Source organism: Bactrocera tryoni, chromosome 2 (assembly GCF_016617805.1).
Source record: "Bactrocera tryoni isolate S06 chromosome 2, CSIRO_BtryS06_freeze2, whole genome shotgun sequence".
Classification (NCBI taxonomy): domain Eukaryota; kingdom Metazoa; phylum Arthropoda; class Insecta; order Diptera; family Tephritidae; genus Bactrocera; species Bactrocera tryoni.
Genome location: NC_052500.1, coordinates 77,046,129 through 77,073,708, shown reverse-complemented (window position 1 = coordinate 77,073,708; position 27,580 = coordinate 77,046,129). Strand labels below are relative to the sequence as shown.

The 27,580-nt window shown below is 35.8% G+C and overlaps 1 protein-coding gene across 1 annotated transcript; it reads right to left on the bottom strand.

Moving 5' to 3' along the window:
• Window positions 1–926: 926 nt before the first annotated feature.
• Window positions 927–27,199, bottom strand: LOC120768871. The gene is made up of 4 exons (XM_040095626.1): window positions 27,192–27,199; window positions 1,393–1,507; window positions 1,158–1,322; window positions 927–1,079 (listed from the first exon to the last, which is right to left on the bottom strand). Exons 1-4 carry the CDS (start codon window positions 27,197–27,199, stop codon window positions 927–929), a joined length of 441 nt encoding a protein of 146 aa, XP_039951560.1.
• Between the last annotated feature and the right edge of the window lie 381 nt (window positions 27,200–27,580).

Here is a 27,580-nt window from a genome sequence, read left to right as displayed (position 1 = left end):
ATGGAACAGCTACAGCGACTCGCCTGCATAACGGAAGCGTTAAAAACCAGTTCAGCGATCGGCAATAGTAAGGTTACTCAAAATACCACCAATCGACATTGAAGTAGAAGCTCACTAAATGAAGATGGATGGCGCAGAAGTCTACAACACACCAGCAGAGCTTCCGAATTCTGTACAATGGGATGGGAGCAGGAATCTATTGCTCGAAGCTGGATAGCAGGAGACCCTTCAAGCTTCCAAATTACTGCAGTATCTTCCAGGTGGTAGTATTTCCAATTAGAAAAGCGGCCGAGATGGCTGATAACGCTGGAAGTAAGCTGATGAGATTGCCAAAAGTGTCATCAATCTGACTACCGAAAAGCACAGGAAATACGGAAGTCACTCAGAATGATATACAATGAAATTTATGAAGAGGCTGAAAGATGGATTTGGTCGAAAAAGTAAAAGACCCTTAGAAAAACTCGCTTACTTACTTTTTACTTACAATGTCTCGAAGGGACTACCGAACGGCTGTTGGCCTCTTTTAAGGTCACAATCTACTGGCATCAAAAGACGGCATAAGAGACAATGATGCATGCAGAAAGTGCAGAGAAGTTGCCATGAAAGAGACTCTGGAATACCTCCTACGAGTATACCTTTGCCCAGCACTATCTAGAACTCGACTCAAGTATCTAGAAACTTCGGAGTTTAAAGGACTAAACGAAGTATTACACGTAGACATCAAGTCGCTCTAAAAGTTCGAAAAAAGTTGTTGTCCTGTGTGACGAATTCTTTAACTAAAATTAAACCGACCTCCATCTGGCATAACTAAGGACAAGCAGGTCTATGTATGCCATGAGAGCCGGCCAGTTTAACCTAACCTAAACCCAAATATTTCACCTCAGTGAGTGTTTTTGTTTTAACATTATTTATTATTCAAATGTGAATCAATCTTGTAAAATACTTAGGAAAAAGTCAATTTGTGCAGCTAATACATGATTAAAAACAAACTTAGCATAAAAAGCATATTCGCCGTGTGGAAATGGTATCCAACGAAAATCGGATTCGGTGAAACGCATCTTTTCAACAATCAAATCGTGCTGACGAACGGAGAAGATTAAAGAATCGCAAAAATATATTAAATATTTGAAAATCAATATTCATACACACATACATACATCATAGGGACAAGTGTGATTCATATTCGAATATTTGCCCCAAACCTCCATTAGCGTGTTCATTATGAAATTGTTGCGTTTCTTCAGGTAACTGCAGGCATCCAACTTTAAGTCGGGCATAAAAGGCTTGTAGCCATTTGAGCGCTTGAGGAATTGTATTGTGATCTACAATTAAGTGAAAATATATGTGAACAATAAAAGTAAATGCGATGTTTATATTAGGGCGCCAACATACCACAGAGTTCCTGATCGGTTTATGCACCACAACCATTTTTAAGGATATATCCTTGAAGTCGCGACGCACAGCATTCAGTTTGCAATATTCAAAACGTAAGACACTGATGTTGGGGCTGTGACAGCGAACATTTTTTATGCGCAAAGTTAGTTGGACTTGCTTGAAAGGGAGACAAGTGTTAAAAACTCGATTTATCTATATTTTTTCAATTGTCAAAAAATTTGAATTTTTGTTTGGTTTTTAGATATGCAAAAGTTCCAAATTATTATTCTTATCGTAGAATATATTATTATATTCGTATTCTCATATTTTTCCAATTTACTTTAACACTCAGCAATATGAACAGCAACGGCAACACAACCGTTATATTTGCGGGTACACTTCTCAACTTCATTGAACGAACAGTTTCGGTAGAGAATTCACTGACAAGTTAGAGCGTGGTGTTATTCCGCAGTAATTAAATATTATCGTTTAATAATCATATGCATTTATCAATAGAATATACATAAATATAAGTATAAGGTGCTTTTTTAGAGTCAGAGTATTTTTTTTTTATTTTTTTGATATTAGCCTTTTACATATGAATAACTTCATTCAATTTAAAAATGAATGTAGAATAATCCAGTCAGAATATACCTATCCCAAAGAGCCTATATAACTGGTGCTCCAGGTAGTGGTACTTTATTCAATAGCCATTTTTACAGATCACGCGTGAGTCGTGTCAAGTTGTCATGTCGGAATCATCCCATCCCACCCATCTTGACACCCAGCTTTAAATATTGGATAATATTCGACTAAATAGAAAAAAATCTTGCAGCCGTAGCTGAGAGTGCGCACGAAACACGAAGACCGTGTAAAGTCGATTCCGCGGAGTTCGCAGCAACTCGTACTGACTTAAGGAACTACTTGGCGCATTTAACGTCGAGATCTTAAATTGAAAGCGTACAAAATACAACTTGTGCAAGAACTGAAGCCGCTCGACCTTTCTAAGCGACATCGTTTCATTCTATTGGCTTTTGAAAAGCTCCAAAAAGATCAGACATTTTCGAGGCAAAGATTTATTTAGCGATGAGCGATGATTTCTAGCTCAATCGGTATAAGGACAAACAAAATTGCCGCTTTTGGGACCAAGAACAACCTGAAGAGATTCAAGAGCTGCCATTTCATCCAGAAAACACAAAGGTTTGGTGTAGTTTATGGGCCGGTAGAGTCAATAGGTCCATATAGGTGTCATAATAACCTGATTCCTAAAGCTCGTGATCTCGGCAACATTTGGTTTCAACAAGACGGTGCCACTTCCCATACATCGCATGAATCAATAGATTTATTGGGAATATGTAAAGCCTAACATCTATGAGGACAATCCCGCTTCAACTCATGCCTTGAACTGAACGGTTGGACCATCTGGGACGTAGACACGACCAACATTTGAAAGAGATCATCTTCAGAGAAAAATTTACAGAGAATGTACTAATGTTCAGTAGAAAGTAAAGCCATGTTTACAATTAAATTCTTTGCATTTATTATTTTAATTATTAAGTCTTTAAAATGGCATATAATTATTTCTCAATGTTCTCACCTGTGTTTTTGGAAGTTTTGATACCATTAATAATGACGGTTTGGAAAAGAACTTAGACTTGGTCGATATCGAAAACAAATTCATAATATCATCAAAATGCTCACTATCCAATACTTCGCAAGGTGAGAGCATTCACTCCGACAATACTAGCACTGAGCTCGCTAACTGTGCGCTCAAACTACTTCATCATCAGACACGTTTGGGTGCCTAGTCATAGAGGAATCAATGACAATTGCTAAGCCGACGTGTTAACCAGAGGTGGATGCCTTGCTGCACTTATACCTGAATGGGAACTAGTTGGATCTCCGCTGTCATCTTGCTTTGTAACACCATACCAATTGATGGACAACCAGCCTCTGCGCGTTTACGAGATCCTTCTGGCCTATTGTAGAACATAAGAGATCTGTTGAACTACTTGCCCTTAGCATTCATCTTGCTGCACTAGTAGCGCTTATTACTGGACACTGTGCAATGGTTGGGTTAGCAAATCAGGTGACATAGCCGAAACTGACATTGACCGTCTCAACAAACTTGTGATAGGCTCAAAGCGCTTTGTCAATTTGTAAGGCTCTTATGATACATATATTTATAGGAGTTTCAGGTAACATAACGGACTGGCGTTCTAAGCTGCCCAAGTCAGATCCCTGCTGGGATTATAAAATCAGTCAATCTTAACCTAACCATAGAGGTTACAAAATGTCTATGGTAATTGTTACATGAAAATGTAAATACTTACAGACCTCACCATATGTAACAACATATGTATGTACATATATTCATTTTTCAAATCATTTTAAATTAAATTTAGTCAAAGACCTGTTAAAATTTTTTCTTGTCACCCTGCGCGACTAATTTATTTGTGTTATTTGGCAATTAAATAGACTTTAATTTTACCAAATGCTGTAATTATATGTCAGTATATATATTTTAATTAAAATGCATTTTAAATTACGGTCAACGCACAAATAATTATTGTTATTGTAAAAAGCGATTTATTGAAGCAAAATAAAAATATTTGAAATTAATAACTAAAAAAACTAAAAGAGAAACCGAATTTCATTTTTTTGATAGGCAATTGAGACAAAAAATTGTAATTATATGAAATTTAATTAACCAGCCGTCAAACACTCTAGTTAATTAATATTTTAATTAGTCACTAGGGCTACATAAAAGTACTACACGTGATTATTTAGAGCGTTATATCATTTACGAATTTGAGAAAAACGATATTTTTCGCATATATCCCGAATGGACTTGTATACTGCCAGCGTCAAAAGAAATCATTTTCCTACACATTTCACTCTTTATTTCAGTATAAAAAATTTGTACTTTTTCAAGTCAACTATATTTTATTCATGACTAAATATTGTTCTTACACCAAAATAAACAGCAACCCAAAAAAATCTACAAAAACCACACAAACAAAACCGAATATGCTCAGTATTTCACGCGTCAAAATAAACTGCACAATTTAAGAAAAACTTAAAAAATCAAAAACTAATACTTTGTTTGTCTTTTCTTTGCACTGATAACTGCTGCCAACCTCCTTGGCATTGATTCCACTAAGTTGGACACTACATGCGGGAAAATTTTGGACCACTCCTGTTGAAAAATGTCCTTCAGAGAATTCTTACTGGTTATACTCCTTCTCCTTATTTGCCGGTCCAAGTGTTTCCACAGATGCTCAATGGGGTTCAGATCCGGTGATTGTAGAGGATGATCTAGCTGTTTTGGTGTACGGTAAAGCAACCATAACTTTACTATTCTTACTGCATGATTAGGATCCTCATCCTGTTGGATCTACCTTTGCAGCTCTCACAATATACAAGGCATATTACCGTAATTGTATACTTTTGTTGCGTGAAATACTGAGATATTTGGTTTTGTTTGTGTTGTTTTTGTTTTTGCAGAACTTTTTCAGATTTCTTGTAACAATATTTAGTTAAATATAAATGATTTGAAAAAATTCAAATTTTTTTATATTTAAATACAGAGTAAAATGTATAGGAAAAAGGTGTACACTTTCTTTTGACGCTGACAGTATAAGTATATTTGAGAATACTTTCCAAAAATTGAAAGTTGACAAGGCAAATAGTTCGGAAATATAGGCGTATTTATAAGATTTAGTGTAAACGGCTTCCAACACTTAAATATGATTTTCTCTCAACGCTGTTTTCAGAGTCGGTGAGGAAGATTTCTCCCTGGACGATTTAAAATTTTCAGACGCCTTCTTGAATACATTTATTAGCTATTTATTGAAGAAATAAGATTTTTTATTATCTTTTATTAATTTTATATTAATGTCGATTTCTTAAGCTACTTTAACAGTACATTTTTCACAAAAATTGAACAATTGAATGAAATTGACATATTGCCATTTTGTCAAAAAACAACATTTTGACAAGTCTCGTCAGTTTTATTCATCTACTTCAGTATATATACTTACATATATAGTATATGTATGTGTATATAATACATGTATGTATATATAATATATGTATGTATATGCTTTGTTTGGTTTTTGGATTTGCGATAATTTTAAGAAGAAAAATCTCGCTCGCCGCCAGAAATCAGTGTTCGGACATCTTCCTGTTGATCGCCTACATGATCCGCGAAATCCAAAAATTCTCAAATTTTTTAATTTTATTAAAATGCTTACAATTTACTTATATACATTTATATTTTTTTTTAAAGTTGCATTAAATTTGCGTATTAAATTAAAAAGCCGCATAGTCATTTCAGGTATCCGATTCACTGCATATGTATGTATGTATTTGGGCAAAATAAGAAAACTATTTCAAATGCATGCTTTATATGAATTATTATTGTTATATTATACATGCATATTTATTTTGTTTACATTTTGGTTGTATTTTTCTTTACACTTTGGTTGTACGATGTTACTTGGTTTTGTTTTGTTGCTAGATTCCTACCTAACTATGTGAGCTTATCGCCAAGCCACCCACACTGTCTAAGGGAACACACTCGGAATTATGCTGGCGACACGTGCGTAATTTGCTTTGTGTTCTTTGACTATGTTTTGTGCACTTCGAAGTATCTGAGTTCACTACTGAACACATAAGTATATAAGTACGAATGTACTTTCTGATAGCAATGCAAATTTTTAGCAAAATAACAAAGAGGCGTAAAAAATGCGACTTAACCAAAGGAAAATCGATATTCAATGAAGTCATAGTTAAAAGTACACACGTATGTATATATGTATGTATATTTGACAGGGGTAATATTTTTCTATAAAGTCGCGTATGCAAAAATTTTTCAAAATTTTTCTACGGACTATTCTGAACAACTTTTCCTGAGAGACTATGGGTCCAAAACGGGTTTCCAGCCAGTGATTTTAAGGGTTTGAAGCGTTTTGAAGTTTTTCAGGGGTTATAAAGCTTGTTCATCCAGCTTTTGAGATATCCAAATGAAATTTAATGCGTAGGTGTTTTTGATATCCTAATGATAATTCAGATTTTTAAGCTTTGCCTTAAGCTTTGCCTTAAAAATCTCTGTTTCGAAACTGGTTTTAGAGGCATAGTCTCTTAGGCAATTCTGTTCAGAATGATCCTTAGAATATTTACATATGTATGCGATTTTTCCTTTTTTGGCTTCCTGTAAATCGACACACTCTAATGTAAATAAATATATACATATGTATATATAATTATAAATAGGTTCCTGCTTCGGTTGGTTACAACCTTGCATATAAATAAATGAATTTGTATCTGAATCAGAACTTGGACCCACCTGGATTTGGGTCTGCTATAGAGTCACAAAAGCTCATCATGGGAAAAGTACTTATTGCACTTATAGAACTTATTCAAATACTTGTTTTGCTAATCGCAAAAAACGAAACAGTTTGTGGACTACGGAAATGAAATCAATAACCAGTTGCCTCTACACACACACACACACATCTGTACATATACACACACATACATATGGTATATGTATGCGGACGTTTGCACCAACAAAGAGCATTTGTTAATTTTTGGAATTCAATTTCAGCTCGAATTTCGCTTTGTTTACTAACAAGTGCAAAATAAAAACATAAAAATAAACAAAATAAAGCAAGAAGAAAAATAAACAGGTAAGGAAGGGCTAAACTCGGGTATAGCCGAACATGTTATAGTCTTGCAATTTGCAAAAATTAAAGCGAGAGAAGTAACTTAAGGTGTAAAACGTCAACCCGAGGATCGGAATACAAGCAATTTCAAATATAATATTGGGTAGTCGAAAAAGTATTTTCGTATTTTGTCAATAAATATCGTTGCAGTCGTATATCTCCAGTGCTACCAAGCACATTGTCTGCTAACACTGTATGTTGGAAAGGTGAGATCTTAAGCTTTATTTAACCAAAAAAAAAATTAAATTCAGAAAAGTTTAAAAAAAGTTGCAGCTGTTCAAAAATTAGTGAAAATAATGAAGAAATTCGCTATATTTTGAAATGTTTGTATAAAGAAGGGAAAAATGCCACGCAAGCCACCAATGAAATTTGTGAAGCTTACGGAGACGATGCATATCAGTTCGTGTAGCACCAAAATGGTTCGCTCGCTATCGTTCTGGAAGTTTCGATGTGCAAGATGCACCTTGCTCTGGTCGACCTATCGCTAAAAAAGTGGATGAAATTATGGAAAAGATTTACCAAAACCGTCACATAAGCAGCCATGACAGCGCTAAGGAACTTAACATTCATCATTACACGGTTTCGAACAATTTGAAAAAAAACTAGCATCAAAAAGAAGTTCGATGTTTGGATACGACATGAATTGTCTGTGAAAAATTTAATGACCAAATTAACATCTGCGATTCTTTAGTGAAACGTAATGAAATTGAACCATTTCTGAAACGAATGATAACAGAAAACGAAAAGTGGATCAAATACGACAATAATGTGCGAAAAAGATCATGCGTGGTGAAGCTCAACAAAAGGTCGCAAAGGCAAATGATTGACGCTTCGAAAGGTTATGCTAGGTTTTTGGGAGAGTTGGAAAGGAACCATCCACTATGAGCTGCTGCAGCCTGATCGAACGATTGATTCTACATTTTACTGTCAACAACTGTTGAGATTGAAGCAAGCAATCAAAAAAAAACGGCCAGAACTAATCAACAGATAATGCTTCGTCTTCCATCAGGACAACGTTAGACTACATACACACATCTTTGATGAACCGGTAAATACTAAGAGAACTTGGCTGGGAAGTTTTGATGCATACACTATATAGCCCTCACCTTGCACCATCGGACCACCATTTGTTTCGGTCAATGTAGAACTTCCTTAATGGAGTAAAGTTAGCTACAAGAGAAGCCTGTGAAAATTACTTGTCGCAGAAAAGTTGTACATTGATGGAATAATGTCTCTAGCGGAAAAATGGCAAAAAGTAGTCTACCAAAGTAATACATATTTGGTTCATTAAAGTTCATTATAAATACAATACATCTAAAAAAAAATAAGTTGAAGTTTGATTAGAAATACGAAAAGACTTTTTCGACTACTCAATATAACCCTATATCTATCTCGCTTAGTTTTAGTTGATACATACATACATACAACCATTAGGTGAACAAATCTATTATACTCTGTAGCAACATTTTGCAAGAGTATAAAAATAAGTCTACTCGTGCAAATAAATATGCAAATGCCGGGCAATTGTTGCTATGCCACCGAGCTACTGCGGCGCTAAACGCCTCTGACGTATCAAGTCCGGCCCACCCACTTGAACACCAGTTTTCGATAGTTGCCATGTGGAGCATAATGAAATGACGCCACAACTGGTGGCAACAACCCCGCAAATTTACATACATAGATATGTGCTGAAACCATATTATATATATATGTATGTAAACTATATACACAAGTACATATATGTATATACATACAAACGAGTATAAGACTGCATAAATTCCTTTGTTGTATTGTTTTTTTTTGTTATTTTATTATCGAAATTTCTGCGGGTCCACGTGCTTAATAAAAACAAGAAGGAAATTGAATAAATTGAAGCCAAAAATTAAGTTGCAACTGTTCAAGTTTTCTTTTTTTTCTAACACACACACATATATACATATATGCGGATTAATATATACTGTATATATTTTTATGTATGTATGTATATAAACCAAAATAAATTGAATTTGATAGCAGGAGTAAAAAACGTAGAAACAAATACTTTTGTTAACATCGAAAAAGTTACAGAAACAGTGCTTCAAAATCGTCACGTTGACATCAGTTGATGGTAGAGTATCTCAGTATCTCTTGCGGATCAACTCCACGCATTTTGGTTAATGTTTTGTGTATGAAGTCTGTCAAAACTGGAATAGTACTAAAGGATCTGACTTTGTTGCAAAAACGACGCGGAGTAAGGTCGCAATAGAGATGCCTGACAACGTAGCTGAGGACCTTACATTCATCGAGCGCATAATTACTGCTGACGAAACGTGGCTTGATGAGTATGACATCGAAGTTGTCATACAATCTAGCGAATGGTGCTCTAAATATGAACCGAAACCGAAACCGAAAAAAACATATCAAAGTCTGTCAAGAATCAACGTGATGTTCAACGTGTTCTCTGATTAGTCTGCTGTGCTCGTTCGACAGTGTCCAACTGCTTAGCCATTTAGAGGTAGATATGTACATACATATGTAGGTCCAACTACTTTGGTGATAAACCGTCTGATTTGTGGCCAGAAAATTCATGAATTATTCACCACTATAAGGGCTGTCATATTCTAAGTAGGTCAGTGACTGACTTTTTGCCAAATATGAAGCGGTATTCAACGCTCAGCCGCAGGATGCGGCGAATATGGCTTCTTGTGACTATTTTCTATTTTCGAAACTGAAAAATATCTTCGGGGAACACGCCATAAGTCCATTGAAGCCAATATACGTGATTCGCTGAAGGCGCCGATGGCACTGAAGCCCATCCTAGCCGTGGCTTATACCAAGTGTTTATAAAACCAGATTAAGCTTTGGCGTGCTTGTATTGAAGCCTATTATAAAAGCGCTAAGGAGGAATTGGTGTTTTTATATCCGATTTTTTTTGTCAGCCCGGATCAAATTTGATTATCATAAGAATTTAAGCAACTTCTGACATTTTTCGAAATATGTTTTGATACTGATTTTTTTGTCAGTCCGGATGAAACAAAAACATAATAATAAACAAAGCAAAACAAAAACAACTAAAAAACGAAGTAAGGAAAAGCTAAGTTCAGGTATAACCGAACAGCAAGGATTAAGGATAGCGAGTATATAAGGCTTGTTAGTTATATGAGGTCTGGGGCAAAACATGCTCTCTTAATTTTATGAAGAAAACTCACATATTGACCGATATGTGCGGTACAAAGTCACCCGGAATTTCGAAAATCTTTATATTAGGTATATGGGAGCTCAGGGAAATATTGACCCGATTCAACACATTTTTTATACACAGAGATATTACTTTCAGGAAAGGATTCCCTATTTTCTTTCAAAAGTCAACTATAAGTACTGGGGTCCACATATTCGGCAACCAGGGGCTTGAACCGCTTTTGTTGGATTTACCATAAGGGGGCATACTCTAAAGGCAGTATTCGTTCTAAGTTTTATCCCTATATATCAATTCCTTCTTGATTTGTGTCCTGGAAAGGACTTTGGTGTTTTGATACCTGATTTTGTTTTCAGTCCGAATCAAATTTGATCATCATAAGAATTTATGCAATTTCTGATATTTTACGAAATACTTTTTCATAATAGTTGTAAGTAATAAAATTTATGTACCATATAATCTTATTATATACACATCGTTCAAATTCCTGTAGATTACATTTTTTTTATTATTTAACTATTTAAAACTTAAAACTTAAAACATAAAACATAAAACATAAAACATAAAACTTAAAACTTAAAACTTAAAACATAAAACTTAAAACATAAAACTTAAAACATAAACTTAAAACTTAAACTTAAAACTTAAAACTTTGAAAACTTAAAACTTAAAACTTAAAACTTAAAACTTAAAACTTAAGAAAAACTTAAAACTTAAAACTTTTGAAACTTAAAACTTAAAACTTAAAACTTAAAACTTAAAACTTAAAACTTAAAACTTAAAACTTAAAACTTAAAACTTAAAACTTAAAACTTAAACTTAAAACTTAAAACTTAAAACTTAAAACTTAAAACTTAACTTAAAACTTAAAACTTAAAACTTAAAACTTAAAACTTAAAACTTAAAACTTAAAACTTAAAACTTAAAACTTAAAACTTAAAACTTAAAATTTAAAACTTTAAAACTTAAACTTACAAGCTTAAAACTTAAAACTTAAAACTTAAAACTTAAAACTTAAAACTTAAAACTTAAAACTTAAAACTTAAAACTTAAAACTTAACACTTAAAACTTAAAACTTAAAATTTAAAACTTAATACTTACAACTTAAAACTTAAAACATAAAACTTAAAACTTAAAACTTAAAACTTAAAACTTAAAACTTAAAACTTAAAACTTAAAACCTTAAAGTTATGTAAAACTTAAAACCTTTAACTTAAAACTTAATACTTAAAACTTAGAACTTAAAAAAATCTTCGTCATTAATCGGCTACTATAAAAACAAGCAACTCCCGCAACAAACTACAAGATCTTTACCTAAATATTGTTTATTACAATTCAAGTAAGAAAAAAGTTCGGAAAATTTGTTTACACCAACACTAAATATCCATCATCTTAATGGTTTACATTCGAAACATAAAATCGCAATAATTTTGTTAACAAATCTACCGAAAAAGCTGTGTAAACACAAATCCATATTTGTCAGAATTGTATAAATGGGTTTTTGTTGATTTGACCTGCAATTATGATAAATGCATTGCACTGACTGCCCGAAAGCCCGCCAACCACTTGTTCGAAAGCTGAAAATTACGCTTGTGCGCCGCAGTGCTTAAAAACCCATTAATCACTTCATTATTTTGTAATTTTGATAATTTTCCAAAATCGTCCATAAAATCGGACCGTCGGCCGCCTACGCGTTTGCAATGGCAATGCGACGCTGTAAAACGGAAAAACCAGTGCATTGTTTGTGCGAGCTTTTTGTTTGACAGCAGCTAAAGCTTCCGTTGTCACCATTTAAAATGCAATCAATTTTCGGGCAGACACTCGTGCGGAGTGTACTCCCCGCAGTCAAACCCTTTCTTCCTCCGCGCACTCTCCGCCGCTGCGTTGGTAAGCAAGCATTGCGAAAAGTAAATATTTGATTTTCTCATAAAACTCAAAGTAGAAACGGAAGCCGGCTATGTAAATGAAATTGGAGGCGATTACGTAATTGAAATCAATGTGGCGCGGTGCGGAAGTAGGCGCGAGGGGAGCTTGTGAAGGGGTTGCACCCGAAAAGAGTCGGAAAAGTCTAAGTGGGAGTTTAGTTAATTGCAGCATGAACGAAATTGCACTAAGGATTTGCGCGGGTTGACGAGCGTAGAGAGAGTAAACATTGTTGGTATACTGTTGTTGTAATTTTAAAGGGTTCAAGTCATGTTTCGCCGCGCTTTAATAATAATTTTGATATTTTTTATCTGAATGTAACTGAATTTTAAAATATGTTCAGCAATTGCTTTTATATTGGATCCCGAGAGAAGCATTCGTTTTGACCCACACGATAACCTTACTACATAGACCGAAATTGGATGGTCACTACCGAAAGTCAACTATAATTAACTAAGATGATAACCTCTTCACGCTGGAGTCAGATCCTCGTTATTGAAACTTTTCTATGGACCCATGTTATTTTTGAGTTTATATAAGAAAGGTATGAACATCTTTTGTCTGAAATGGAAATAAGGACGGCTCCCGGCAACCGAACGATTTAAAATAGTGTTATTTTACTAAGATAATTTAATTGGAATTTTATTTTAAGAATGCACCCTAAAAACTCAATTACTTAGGTAAGTATATATAATGATATAATTATTCGAGAACTAATATAATATGGAGCTTTCTTCACAAGAACTGGAGGATATGACAAGTTTCAATGACCCAAAAGAGCTGCCGAACGTCCATATGAAGTCGTTGCGTCAAAAATCGTCGAAAAAGTTCTTAGACACAACACAGAGAGTATTTCTACCAGAAGTCGTTGAGAAAGTTCCTTAAACCAAAACTGTAAAGGGAGGGTTTATGAGCGAAAAATCGTGGAGAAAGTTTTTGGAACCAATGCAGTAAGGTGAAAGGTTTTCAATTAAGAATCATGGAATGAATTCAAGGATGCAATATAATAAAGGAAGAGTTATCGTGACAAAAATTGTAGAAGCTCTTGGAACCCATGCAATAAGAGACATTTTCAAACTAAAAATGTCGTCAAAAAATTCTTGGAACCATTACATTAAACAGAGAGTTTTTTTCACAAATATTTTCGAGAACGTTATTGGAACCAATATAGTGAAGTAAGAGTTTTTCTACCACAAATCGTTGAGTGAATATTTGAAGCCAATATACTAAAGGTGGATTCGTTCAGTCAAAAACTGTCGACAAAGTTCCTAAATGCAGAACAATAAATAGAGCCTTTGGACAAAACAAAAATCAACAAAAAACAAAATCTAGAATGCTCTTGGTACCAATACAGAAAATGTTTCTAGCAAAAATCATCGAGAAAGTTTTTGAAACCAAAGAGAGGGGTTTTGAGTCAAAACTCGTTCAGAAATTTTTGAGAACCAATGCCGTAAAGTGAAAATTATTCTACCAAAAATCGTCGACTGAGTTTTTGGAGCCAATTTACCTGTATTAACGGGATCTGGTCAATGAAGAGAGAATTTTTGTGCTAAAAACCGTAGAAAACGTTTTTGAAACCATTAAGGTTAAATTAAGAAGTAAACGGTAGATTCCATGTTCCCAAAAATCGCCCAAAAACTTTGTAGAAAGAATAAATCAAAAAAGAGACAGTTTAAAAAAGAAAACAATTTACTTGGAAACCACAGAAAATAGGATGGCGAGAGACCATCAAGGTTTCAAGGAAAACCAACGAGTCGAGTTGAGAAATTACTATTGACGGATAAACCGTTGTTTAATCGAAAGAAACATATTTTTTTGTAAAGAGTAGGATTATATGGACCACAACGGACCGAGAGAGATCCTTCTTAAAATCGACCTTTTAACCTAACGATTATACCATATAATGTTAAAAAAAAGAAGGGAAACACCCAGCACCGTTCCCAATATCTCTAGTATATAATATGATAACAGACAACAGCTGTCACAACAGTAATAGATAAAACCATACCGATTTTATTTTATATTACTACAACAACAATCCATAGACATATTTTTAGCTCTTTCCCCCATCCCCAAAACAAGTCACCCTTTCTGAGAAAAATACTGTAGAAATACTTTTCTTGGAATTCTGCTCGAGTTAAATTTATACATATTCGCAGCTCAAATTGCAATAAAAACAAATCTGAGCGTCTTAAAGAATTTCGCACAATCAACAATCGATTTTCTCTCTTCACAGCGGACTATTTTCATAGACCCACAAAAACAAACCGACACAGACACAAAGCAATGCAGGGACGTAAATTCTAAGCCACCCAACAAAGCGAACACGCTGCCCACCCTACTCACTCCACCAGCTGTGTAGTGAATTTCATGTCCCGCACATAATTTAAATCCAACTTTGCGTTAGAGATTTCGCTCAGCGATTGCAATATTTACACACTTTGACAAGACGTGACTTCGCCAAGGCGCGCGTGTGTTGGTGGTGTTCTAACGGCCAATCAAGCGGAAAAGACACTTTTTGATACGGAATTTCAAACAAGTATTATATGTATTTAAATTGTGTGTCTTCAATAAATAAGAAATTGGTTTTTGTTTGCCGACTTTTAGCGACCCTTGTCCGGGAGTATAGCAGTCTAATATTAGCAAGAAGACGCTTTTTGAGTGATAATGGACGGTAAGGCACCTAAGTAGAAAACGATTTGTTTGTTTTGAGTTGGGAGTTGCACAGGAAATATGAAAATGCTGATAAGCGACGAGAAACCAGGGTATGAAGTGGTGTGGACTAGTAGAATTAGGCGTATAGAAACTTAGCTTAAAATATAGTGAGAGGAGTTTACAGTGAAAAAATTCTTAATTTTTCAAAACTATCACAAAATTTTAACAAAATTTTAGAAAGTGAAAAAAATTCATTCCACAACATCTCCTTCTCTTGCAATAAACTACATATGTATGTATAACAAACATTAGTATTAAGTTCGTATCATACTCGGTTTTGTTAAGGATCTCGGACTTAATCGAAAATAAGACCGAGAAAAGGAGATCCATGAGAAATTAAACACACCGCCTTCATTGTCCAGTAGAGAAGAATGGACTAACTGTGATCTGTGACTGTGCTCCAAGTCCAACGGTAAGTTTTACACATACACCGACGGATCAAAGCGTGAAACAAGAATAGGAGCGGACTTCTTCTATAGTATTATATACACAGAAGGTAGCTTCAAACTAGATGACGACAATTCAGTCTTCCAGGCCGAAATTGTTGGCATAAGAGAAGGCGCCAATTGGGCTTCTGCTCGAACCAGCAAGTCCATAAATCTTCTAGTGTACAGCCAAGTGACAATTAAGGCACTTCGTATCGCCAAAACGAAGTCTCGTTGCGTAAGATTATACAAGACTAGACGCACAGGTGTTAACTCGGTTAATATCAGTTGGATGCAAAGTCATATAGGGATGGAAGCAAACGAAAAGGCAGACAAGTTGGCGGGCTCGAGGTTAGTTCCCCTTACCGCTCTGTATTATTCTGCACCTTCAAGGGTTGTTTAAAGTAATGAACCCTGGAGAAATGGCCTAATGATTTTTTCATACTTCTTCCGAAAGACCAAAGAATCTTTGGAATTAGCCATTTCGAAACTGTTAAAATTAGCCGTTTACAATGGAAGCAAGAAAAGTGAGGTTAAAATCAGCTGGATACAATCAAAGCAAGGAAATTGGGTGACATATGCTTTGAAGCCAAGAGACGTTGAAAGACGATTTTAAATGTCAAAAGTGCTGTTTGATGGCACAAAAAAATGTTTTTGCATGGGATTTTGGCTGCTGATGAAAAATGGATCCATTACGACAATCCTAAAAGCAAAAAATCATACGTGACACCTGGCAAACGAGCGAAATCAACGGCAAAGCCGAATATTCATGACAACTAGTTCTGTATTTAATGGGATCTGAAGAACTTGCGGTATTATGAGCTCCTCAACCGTTTGAAACCATTAATGGGGAATGCTACCGTCTGTAACTGATCAAATTGAAGCAAGCGATTGCCGATAAACGCTCGGAACAGGACGGAAAAATTTTAAATCATGACAACGCTCTGCTTTAAGTTGCAAGATAGGTTAAAAACTATTTGGAAAACAACGGGTGGGAAGTTTTGTCTTACCCGCTATATAGCTCAGACCAGGTTCCTTCTAATATATCATTCGATGAGGTTGATCCAGAACGCCTTCACTGATATAAAGATGTCATCAAAATAGAGTGTCGAAAACTGGCTTTACTCGTTCATGAACACCAAACCGGTAGAGGTCATTTGGGAGGAATCCATAAATGTCTCGAAAGATGGGAAAAGTTTTATAGCTTCAAACAGGCAATACTTTGAATAGACTACAGTACATGTGTATCTTTCTACAGTACATGTTTTCGGTGGAACGGAGTCTACTCCAGTAATGACAAACATGTTTTTATCGAACTATGTAGTTGACTTAGGCTTGGGTTACTAAATAGCATGCAAACATTCGAAAAGTCTATACCAAGCAAATTAATATATTTTTCATCCCAAAATAACATTAAAAATGGAAAACTCTTGTCCCGTGCATACACTTTTGCGTTTCTTAATCAAAGGCCTAAAGCCGGCTGGGTTACAATACGGAAGGTTTCTAAGAAAGCCGTACTCAGCAGCTTCGTTGTTTATTTCAGTGAAACCGAATCTCTACATTTTGAGACATAAAGCTGCAAAATATCTAAGATTGTGAGTACCTTAAAGTATGGTAAGTCAATTGAGTCCTAAAGGATGTCACCGTTATATTTAAGCTGGTTTCCGAGAGCCCAAGAATGAGTTTTGATAGATTATAAACACTTTTAAACCGAGCAATGAAAATTATCTAGAGACAATTTAGAAAGGTACAGAAAAAAAAAACAAATTTGGGGTGTATACCCAGAACCCAATGCCATACCATCAAGTTTTGATTGCAGCACAACTTAGTTAACTTATTTTTTAGGAACTTTTCATTGGTATTGGGTAGAGATGGGTAAGTCTAGTCTCAAGCGATATAATTTTTCTGTAAAAAGTAAAACCAAAAATTAACAGCTTCGGTCACATACATACAAACTTTGAAGTAAAGAATTTTTTTGAAGTACAAAATATTTTTACCAGTGTATCTTTCCGCCGCCCAGTAGATTAAAAGATTTGCTTGCACACATACCGACCACAAACAAATTTACGAATTGAATCAGTTTCATTGTAGCGATTTGTGGCACGTTTGCGCTTCCTATCTTATCGCTTATCAGTGGACACAATTTGTTGACAGTGACTGTAGATTCAAGCGATTTCTGCATTTGGTGAATTTGGGGTACTTGTAGTTATTTGTACCTCTTCCTCAACTCTGGAGTATGCAAATAAGTCAAAGTTTTTGAAAAGATTTTCATTGTTGTTTGAAAATAAAAATAAAATAAACAAATAAAATTTAGATATGTGCGCGATATACCATTATTTTGCTTACATATATAGTATTAAGGTATCTATATTAGGGTGATCTATTTTAAATGCTTTTCAGCTACCAAGAAAATTTTATCCAATATGACAAGCAAGTATCTGATGAAGCTTTTAGATCTTTTTTCGATTAAAAGCCGTGAAAATATTATCCAAACGACAAAAAAATGCAGTTAGGTATTGAGCTCTCAGTATTAATAATAATAGGTGGCGCATTTACTAATAAATTGTGACAAAGCAGCACCCGGATATTGGAAAAGGCTTATGGTGATTCAGTTTTATCAAGAACACAAGCATACGAGTGGTGCAAAGCCTTCAAAGACGGTGGAGAGATAGTCGAAGACATGCTTCGTTCTTCAACTGATGAATATATTAAAAAAGTGAAGGATATGGTGAAACATCGTGAGGCATGTGTTAAGGAGATGACAAGAGAGCTCGAGATCTCTCGTTCGTTCGAATGATTTGGTGAATATTTTGGGTATAAAACGTATTCTCGTCCATATAAAGCTGAATTTCTTTCAAGAAGACTACCGTAAACAGGTCTTTATGTTCATGCTTGATCTTGCGAATTCCGATCTCACATTCATGGAGGGAATTACGAGTATAAATGCCAACGAGACGAAAATGCGAGACGAAACCAAATAAACCTCGTCAAAAATCAAGGCGATGCTTATTGTTTTTGGTACTTTTCTTTCAGGAGGGACAGATGATCAATAAAGAGTTCTATTTGGCCGTATTGAGGCGATTAAGTGAGAATATCCGTCGAAAACAGCAGGAATTGAGAAAGAACAATCCATGATTTTTGTATGCTGACAATTCGCCATCCCATCGAGACAAGATTGTGAGCGAATTCAAATCCAAAAATGCAATGACTACCATCAATCAACCATCGTATTCACCAGATTTGGGTGCGTGTTTTTATATCTTGTTCCCAAAACTGAAATTGCCGCTACGTGGAACCCGATTTCAGTCGATCGAAGAGACTAAACAAAATTCGCTGTAGGAGCAGGAGGTCATCCCAAACTGTGTTTATGAAAAGTGTTTCGAGGACTGGACAATTTTTTTTATTCTATTGTATTCTTAAACGCTCAAAATAAAAAAAAAAATCCTGAATTTTTCGTATAAAAACAACAAAAGTTATAAAATTATAATATTCCATGATTTCGAGGCATAATTTAATGAACGAATATATAAAATTGTAATAGTGATCGCATACGATTTAAGGTTGGACTTTGGAATCGAAAAACTTTTGAGCGAGTCTATTTAGAAAAAATCATGTTACTCCATTCTTGTAGATCGTTGAATTCCCGATAAGAAAAAGTTTTCATTTTCACTATACAAAAACTTGGTCAAATGCATTAAATCTCAAAAAAAAAAAACAATCTCAATCAAGTCTGATAATATAAGGAATTAGTCCTCAGTTTCAGAGATATCGTTCTGAAATTTTGCTCAGTTCATTTTCTACCTAAGAAATTGCTCATTTGTCGGAACCGTCGAGATTGGATCACTATAGCATATAGCTGCCATACAAACTAAACGCTCTGAATCAAGTGCTTTTATAGAAAACTTTTTCATTTAATGAGATATATTCACGAAGTGGATTATTTTTAAAGCTACAGTACAATCTCCGATGAAATGGCTTAGATCGGACACCGATAGCATATACATATGTATGTACATAGTTGACATACAAACTGAATAATCAAACTCAGGTTCTCGTTGCGATTCTCGCCTCGGTGCAATCGAATTTGCCGTTCTTACTTATTTTGCGTCTTAACGGACGATATTTTGACGATATCTAGGGGGGAAAATCTAAAGTTTTATTTGGCCTACCCTAATATTTATGTAGATCAAAAGCTTAGCGGGTATAGCAAGCAAATCGATTCATATCAAAACAGATGAGGGCGTTTATATAGTAATTGTCTAGAAAGATATGTACGTTTTGGGTTATATATATCAACAATATATAAATATATATATTTACATACATCTATGTATGTACATAAGTGCCTATCAAGCACCTTCAGCGAAAAGATTGTGTAATCATGCCAGCGATTCGCATAAAACTTAAGTGAAGGGTAGATAATGAAGGAACTTCGCCAAAAATGCTGCCTGAATTGATGAACAGCTGCAACAAACACACACACACAAGCATACCGTTATTGGCCAGCTGTCACAAATTTGCTATTTCTCAGCAAAATTAAATGCAAGTCGATTATAGCAAATGACTGTGAGACCACCAATGCCACCGCCTACACACAAATATGGATGCCACAGCAGAAAGGTGCCTCGAGCAGCAGGACCCTTCTTCATTCATGACTTGACTTTGAGAGCGCGCTCACATACGCTTTAATGCCGATTGAATGGCATTTCAATACAAACTTAAATGCACACGAGTTGCTGCTTAAATGCGCTACGTGTGAGCCGAACAAATTGCTAAAACAGAATTCAGAGGTTACAGACATTTCAGGAGCGTTGTCAAAGGCACAGTGGGACGGCAGTCAGCTACGTGTCAAATGCGACACTTAGCTGCGTAGACGACGCACGTTTTTATAGCAGTTAGGTGCTTGCAACATGTCAGCAAATTGTGATTCCTGCGAAAAAAAGAGACCTTGACACATAACGGCATGCTCAGGTGTCCAATCACTAACACACACACACACACCTCACTGGTTTTCCTATCTCTCGCAGTCTCTCTATCTCTTTTCCACTCTTTCACTCTCTCTCTCTCACCTAGTTGTGTGTTTGTGAATGTCCTTTACCCGCTGTTCTATTTCAATGTACCATATAATTGCTAAAAGCACCTTGTTGTTGTTGCAATCTGCCAATACAAGTTCCATAAATACGAAACAATAACTCTGTTTGTCCACAGCGTGTGTCCTTTACCGCTGTTCTCTGCCTTTCTGCCAGTTTCTGTGTACTTGTTGGCGGAAATAGTAAAATAAATTGCCTTACAAAGAGTTTTTGTTATTCTTGTTGTTGTGTTTTTCAGGTACGTACTCTAAAATGGAGTGCCACTTTTGCGAATTTTTTTCCCGGCTCACCCGCTGCGTATTTGTTGGGTTGTTTGAGGAAATAACTAGTTATTTGAATTGCATGAAGACTGAACATCTGTTCGGGTCGGCACTTGACCGATTTATACTTACCTTTATAAAGTACATGAGAGCGTGTGAGAAATTTCCGAAAGGTCAGAACCAATGTTAAATTTTACTCAAAATCGATTAGAAATATTTTCTTTGATACAATATAGGAAGGCACTTAGGAAGAGCGCAAAAATTGTGGGAATTAAAGTGGCCCTATTGTTACAGAGAACAGAAGGTTTCGTATAGTACTAGGTTAAGTTATTTAGGGATAGGCCTATAGAGGATTCTCTCTTAAACAGCCTTGAACGATGGGTTTTTATGTTACTCAAAAACTACCGAAAAATTAATCACCAAAACCTCATATCTCGACGAAACGTTTTGAGGTTTTCACAAATTCGTTAAAGTGTATAATACCAATTCCAACCACTATGGTAGATTCGCCTGTGATATGTCTACCGCGATACTTCAATCTCAGTCTCAGACGTTATGTTTGTTGAGGGTAACTCAGACTTCAGCTGTGGTCTGAGGCTGGGTTTTCCGCTTACGGGGCATGGTCCTCTGAATGCATTTTTGCATAAGAGACACCTATCTGATAGGTCGGGTTGTTTCTGTGGGGCGGGGGTAAAGGACTGGGTACATATAATTGCAGAATGCCCGATGTAGTCGGACATTATTGTTTCAGCGCCGAAGGCGTTTAGCTTGGAATTAAGGTTAGTTTTTATATGAGTGGTATGTGCATGCACTGGAAGTAGCTTCGGCTACGAGGTCTGAACGAAGACTTAATTCTGAGAACACGGGTTGCAGGAGCCTTTGGATTTCGCCCCAACCTCCTCATGTGGACACTTTGGCTGTTGAATATGGTGTTGCACTGCGACCGGGTGCCGAACTCAAAGTACCGCAAAGGTTTTAGATGGACCTCGAACCTCGGAAGAAGCTTTATGCCATTGCTAATGCGCTCATGTTTGTCTTGACTGGTTTTGAGAACACTTCTCATGGTAATAATAACTAGTAGAGCTACTAGTACTAGAACTTTTGGATGATCCAAAACCTAGCTATTAGATGAATAACCCAGTAAACACGAAGAGAAAATACTTAGAGCAATTATAGCAATAAGCTTCGAATTTATAGCAACTATCATCATGTTCGGTATGACAGATTAGGATCGAGAGATCGTTAAGGAAAAACAAAGATACCACAAGATATTGGGTTAAGGTGAGAACCGCGTCGTCGAATGTCAAACCATGTGATGGACCTTTGGTATCTTATATTATACCAAATAATCTTATCTGAAGTGAGAAACCTTTATCCTTTGCGTTTAAGCATGAAAATGTGAGTAAAAACCTTTGAAATACTATCAAAGCTCGGAAGTCCTGATTGAGGAAACCAGCGTTATTCGCCAAATTCCACTAAAGCTTTGGTGACATCTTCTGAATCCATAAGGAACACACGCTTTATGGCTAAACCAGCATCATAAAAACGAAGCTCAGAGTTCTGAAAGGGAGAACATGCCTATTTAGTGAGTGAACAAACGGCAGTTGCTAAGAAAAAACTATGAATTAACAAAACTCAAACTGGTTAAGATTTTAGCCTCCATTTTTAATAAGAATTCACGTTCAAAGTATTAAAATATTATTTCATAAAGCAAATTTCTTTGAATTTATGAACCATAGTTGCTTAAATTCAGATTTCAACACATTAAAGTTTCATTTTGAATCAAAGAAGCACATTCAACAGCAGCGTTGCCTACATTTGGGCGCATTGATAAAAATGGATGAGCAAATCAAACTTGACAAACATTTCTAATGCCTAATACATACAAAATTGCACATTTTTACTTTTTACTTTACTGAATAATAAATACCCAAATCAAATTGCTACAATTATGCCGAGATCAATCCAACCTAGGTACCCTAGAGTTTTACCAAACAAATAACACTTAATTTGCGCACAAAAGTATGCACATATTTCAACTAAAATTAGGTAAAACTGATCGGACTTTACACAAGCAACCAAAACGAAGCGGAAGGACACAATACACAATTTTAAAGAATAAAATAATAAAAATAATAAGAAACCGAAAAGTGATTTGATATCGAAATCACTGAGTGTCACTGACAAAGCGAACACTTCGCATAAAGGTCACATAACAGTCAAATTGTTTTTGGAGGACAACAATTTTGTGCTAAAAATTCATCATTTGGGAGCACTTTTACTGCGACAAATGTCGCTGCAATGACCAACTGACCGACCGACTTTGACCGCTGACTACTGACGCATGACTTGTGACTTGTGACAGTACGAGTATTTCGGTTTGAAAGGCTGCTCTTTGTAGCTGCGGGACTTCAGTCAAAAATTATACAAAAAAATGTGGAAAAAGCAGTGTTTCTGTTTCACTAAATTCGTTGTTGTTGCCGTTGTTGTATTCCTTGTTTTTATGACGTCAACTAAACATCTCACTTTCAAGTTTATTTTTTGCGCGCCGAGTGATTGGATTTTCCAATTTTTTTGGTTTAGAAGTTGCCGCTGTTTTGGCAAAAGTTTTATTTGGTTGCACTTTCATTTTATTGCGGTTGGCGCTTGCGCTGCCTTGCCACCTTACCACCTTGCCACAACCGTTGACTGCACTTCCCTTTGCTGCCGTATTTACTTTGATTTATTCTATCAACAATCTAATTGACATATAAACATTTTGCCAACAGAAAAAAAAACTCTTTTTATGTAGATACACGGTTTTTGGGTAGTTAGACTTTTATATAAACAAGCAAGAGTATATGAGGCAGACTAACTACATACTAACTATACGTACTAACCGTAAAAATAAAACCCACAGGTTTGAGTAATTTTTACGACCTTTGGGCGCCACCGAGCGCACATTTAAGTTAATAAAGTTTTGTTTTATTTTATTCGATGAAAGGATAATCATTCATGTTTATTTGAAGGGACCATACGTTTGGTAGCAGTGCGAGTAGGAGCGCGGGGAGGGTGTTTAAGAGGGGCATGGCGATAACAGATGTTTGTAGAGTTTTCGGTAGATGCGGGTTGATTTGGCAAAGTAATGAAATTGGTTGGATTAATCATTGATTTAAGCAGCAATACATAAGGATATACCAGACACAAACATATATATGTATGCCCATATATTTGTAAGTGGACGCGTTCCTGGCAAAACTTTTGATGCCGACATTTCACTTATCTCATCTTCGATTCAAAGCAAACTGCGTAGAAGACGGACAAATAAGACAGCTTAAACTTAATGCATCCCTTAGTGGTGAGAATTAATGAAATGGAAAATGGTATTGGATTGGTAGAAAGTAACCGCATTATGCATTAAATTCTGAGTGAGTCTCTATAAATTTTATAGAATGGTAAGAACAAGAACAAAAATTTGGTAACTTAGGCTGCTTCGCAGCTATAATAGACTTTAAGCTAGGCTAGATGGCTGATCAGAGATGGCACGCGGATCCAGTATTCCAGAGTGCCTTTTCTTGCTTAATCATCAGATTTACAATTTCCTGCGATTCCGCTGTGGCCTGGCTCCTGTACTGCCTGCATTTTCACAAAACCAATCGATGCTATTGATGGCGAGGTTAGGCACTACTTGGCCAGCTCTGAATGCTCTGTTAACGAGTTCAAGGCTAGTATCGCCACTCTGCTATCTGTAACTTTTCTATTACTGCTACCTACGTCGGTTACTGACGGCTGTCTCCCATTTGTGGCAGCGGTGTCACAGTTACGTAGTTACGACTGCTTCCGACTGAACGCTATTAAAAGGTTCCAACAGCGAATTTCTTAACCCTAATGGCTTCCTATAGCCATGACACGGCAGTATGCAGTTCAGTATTCCTTGATTTGCCTTTACAATAAGCATGTTGCGCGCCTTATAAATGGTCTCTCGGATGCCACTGCTTGTGTACCAGTCCATCAGTCTCTCCAAAGTTTTTAGTTAGAAGGAAGAGAGGCTGATGGGCCTGAAGTCCTTAGCCGTGACGTAAGAGCCCCTGCCTGCCTTTTTTCATAATATAAAAAGTATAAAAAGAGATTTCACATGATTTTGATAGGTTAGTTAGGAAAATATTCCATGTCACATATAGTGAGGATATATTATCAAATAAATAAGTTTCCCATACAAGCACTTGGCTTCGATGGTTCAGTTTGTATAGCAAGTATAATGTTCAGTGTATAAAAAATTCAAAATTGGCAGAGGACCCTTTTGTACGGAAAACTTCGCATTGCTGGGGGTTGGTGGAAAATTTTACTATCCAAAGCTATCTCTCATCGATACAGCATAGTTCAAGATGATATGAGTACAATTAAAGCAGCAGTAGACCTATCGTTTCGCAGCACTTTGAGTCTGATCACTATCCACTCGGAAAGCTGATAGCTCAGATAATGAAGGGATTTATCAACTTTTTATCTCTGGCATCGAGTTATTTCATGTTTACATTGATTTGGATACCTGGCCACAGCGGAATCGCAGAAAACTGCTAGGGTGATATTCCAGTTCCATCACTGCTTGAAAGAGGATGATATATAATAACCCAAATTTTTGTTATAGAATGTTAAGCTTCGGTCCGATAAGGGTTAAAGTAAATCCAAGTGAAATAGCGACATTTGAAATAAGGTACCTAAACAGATTTCTGTTAGATTCAAGGCGATTTATTTAGAGTTGGCATCCAAATTCAGAAATTTGTATCTGCTTTCACAAAGGACAGTATTAAGCAATCTTAGTATGAAGTTCTCTTCTTCTTTCACAAAGGCCGGTATTAGGCAATCTAAGTATGATTCGCTGTCAAGGAAACAATCGTCCTAACCTTACTTAAGCTAAACTTACGTAACCTAACATAACTCAACCCCGTAAATAAATTCTCTGTTTGTTATATTTAACGAAAGAACTCAACATTCTCCGATAGCGCTTTAGAATAGTTTCTTCTGTATACTTCTTTTTCAGTATATCAAGTAGCGATAAGATGTATCATAAGAGTCGCTAACCGGAATCCACATCATGTTCTTCGAACTGGTGGAATTATTGGTGTATGTGGCTGGAGTAAGTACACGCGTCACACAGGACATTATTACCTGGAAGGCATTATTACGTATGGCCGAAAGCCCAAAAAGGTTGATAAGGCTAACTAGGAATAACATAGAAATAACGTAATCAAGCGAAGGATTCAAAAACAACAAACGGAACCAGGCGAAGTGAGGATCTTTAAAGCTTCTGGTAATCATAATGAGAAGAAATAAGAATAAATTATTAAGATCAGTCAAAGTTTGATATGAAGAGTTTTCTAAACAGTTCAGTTTTAACTTTTTCTACAGAGATGAGCTAGCTTGCGAGTTTTTACTTAAGGGATTACATGGGTTTACGGATTTCAAAAAATCGTTTTTGATTTTTCTCTTATTAAATCTCTAGAATATTGCCCTCAATTTTCAAGTTGATCCGAGTAATAGTTTCGTAGATACAGCCTTGAGAACTTGAGAAGCCCATGTAATTCCTTAAGAGAACTCAATACTAACAAAATGATAACCGAAATTGCTTCCTAAATCACAAAAACTCAGAAATTATCATCAAAACCCACAACGTGTGTGTTCCAACCGCAAAATACCAGAAAATAGGTGTGTCGCAAAATCCCTCCTTCCACGCTTAACCAAGCGGATTACAACTCTATTCCAGGCGTACTCGGATAAAGTAAATGCACTCACAAACGGCCACTCTTTACCGGCAAAGGAAACCCATAATTACTTAAGCAGTACTTAAACGATTAGTGGCAAGTGGCAGTTTAGAGCATTACTTACAACTACAAATTATGAAGAGAACAGAAGGATATGGACATTTGACTGCTTCCACTAAGCCAACAAAGAGTGGCCATTAATAATGTATGAAATTTGAGGATATGCACTTGATGCTGAAGTTAAATTGATGAAAAGGATTTTCAGGCAAAAAGGAAAAAACAGTCAATAAGTGATGAATGAAAAAGCCGGTGAGTAAAAACTAGTTCCTGTGTGCTGCTTGTGTACTTTATTCCTGTTTTTATGTCTGGTTTTTATTTAATTTCATGCGTTTTTATTCACTACTTTTTGCTTGCCGTAATTTCACACACAATTACACAATTGCCAATATCCGTTTTATTGTGTTTTCAGTGAGTTGGCTTGTTCTTTTCAATTTCGGCTTAAACGAGTGTGTGGCGGCCAAATCAATTCCCGTCGCATAATCCCATTTGCGTGTGGCGGAGTACATTGATTTTACTTTATAGTATTTATTGTGTCATTTTTATTAAAACATTGTTGCTTTGTGGCTGATTTGGGCTTATTTGTTTTTGTAGCGAAGTATTTTTATATAATAAATTTTCTTTCGATTTTTTTTTGGGTGTCTTTACTTTTTGTTTGTGTATTTCCTCTGGTCTACACGCCAGTAAAAAAGAAGAAGACTCACCGTCCCATTCTTTCTCTACTAACACTCGTAGGTTCTCCAGCATTCCCTTTGCGCTCATATTTTCAATTAGTTAACGAGCTTACCTGTCGCGCACGCAGATAAGACAGTGTTGCAAGGACTCCTTCAATGGTTGCGCGAAGTCTAAAAGTAAACATCGGTTTGTGCGTGTGTCACTAACGGTCTCCGTTTACCTTTGTACTTGAGCTGAAGTGATCGGCATGTGGTATGTAAAAATGTCAGGTATTTATTATCGCTTTCGTCCGGTTTTATTAACTTTTTGGGAGATTTGCTGTGTTTGATGCAATGCCGCAAAGCAAATTTATGAGTTTAATAGAAATTTCTGAGCATATGTATATACATACTATACTTATATATACTATACGTGTATC

What these genes read in the sequence shown, in the direction of transcription:
- LOC120768871 (XM_040095626.1), bottom strand. An exon ending in AACCGATCAGGAACTCTGTG is followed by an intron (nt 1,323 to 1,392) that starts GTATGTTGGCGC and finishes ACTTAATTGTAG; the next exon opens with ATCACAATACAATTCCTCAA. An exon ending in ATCACACTTGTCCCTATGAT is followed by an intron (nt 1,080 to 1,157) that starts GTATGTATGTGT and finishes TCCGTTCGTCAG; the next exon opens with CACGATTTGATTGTTGAAAA.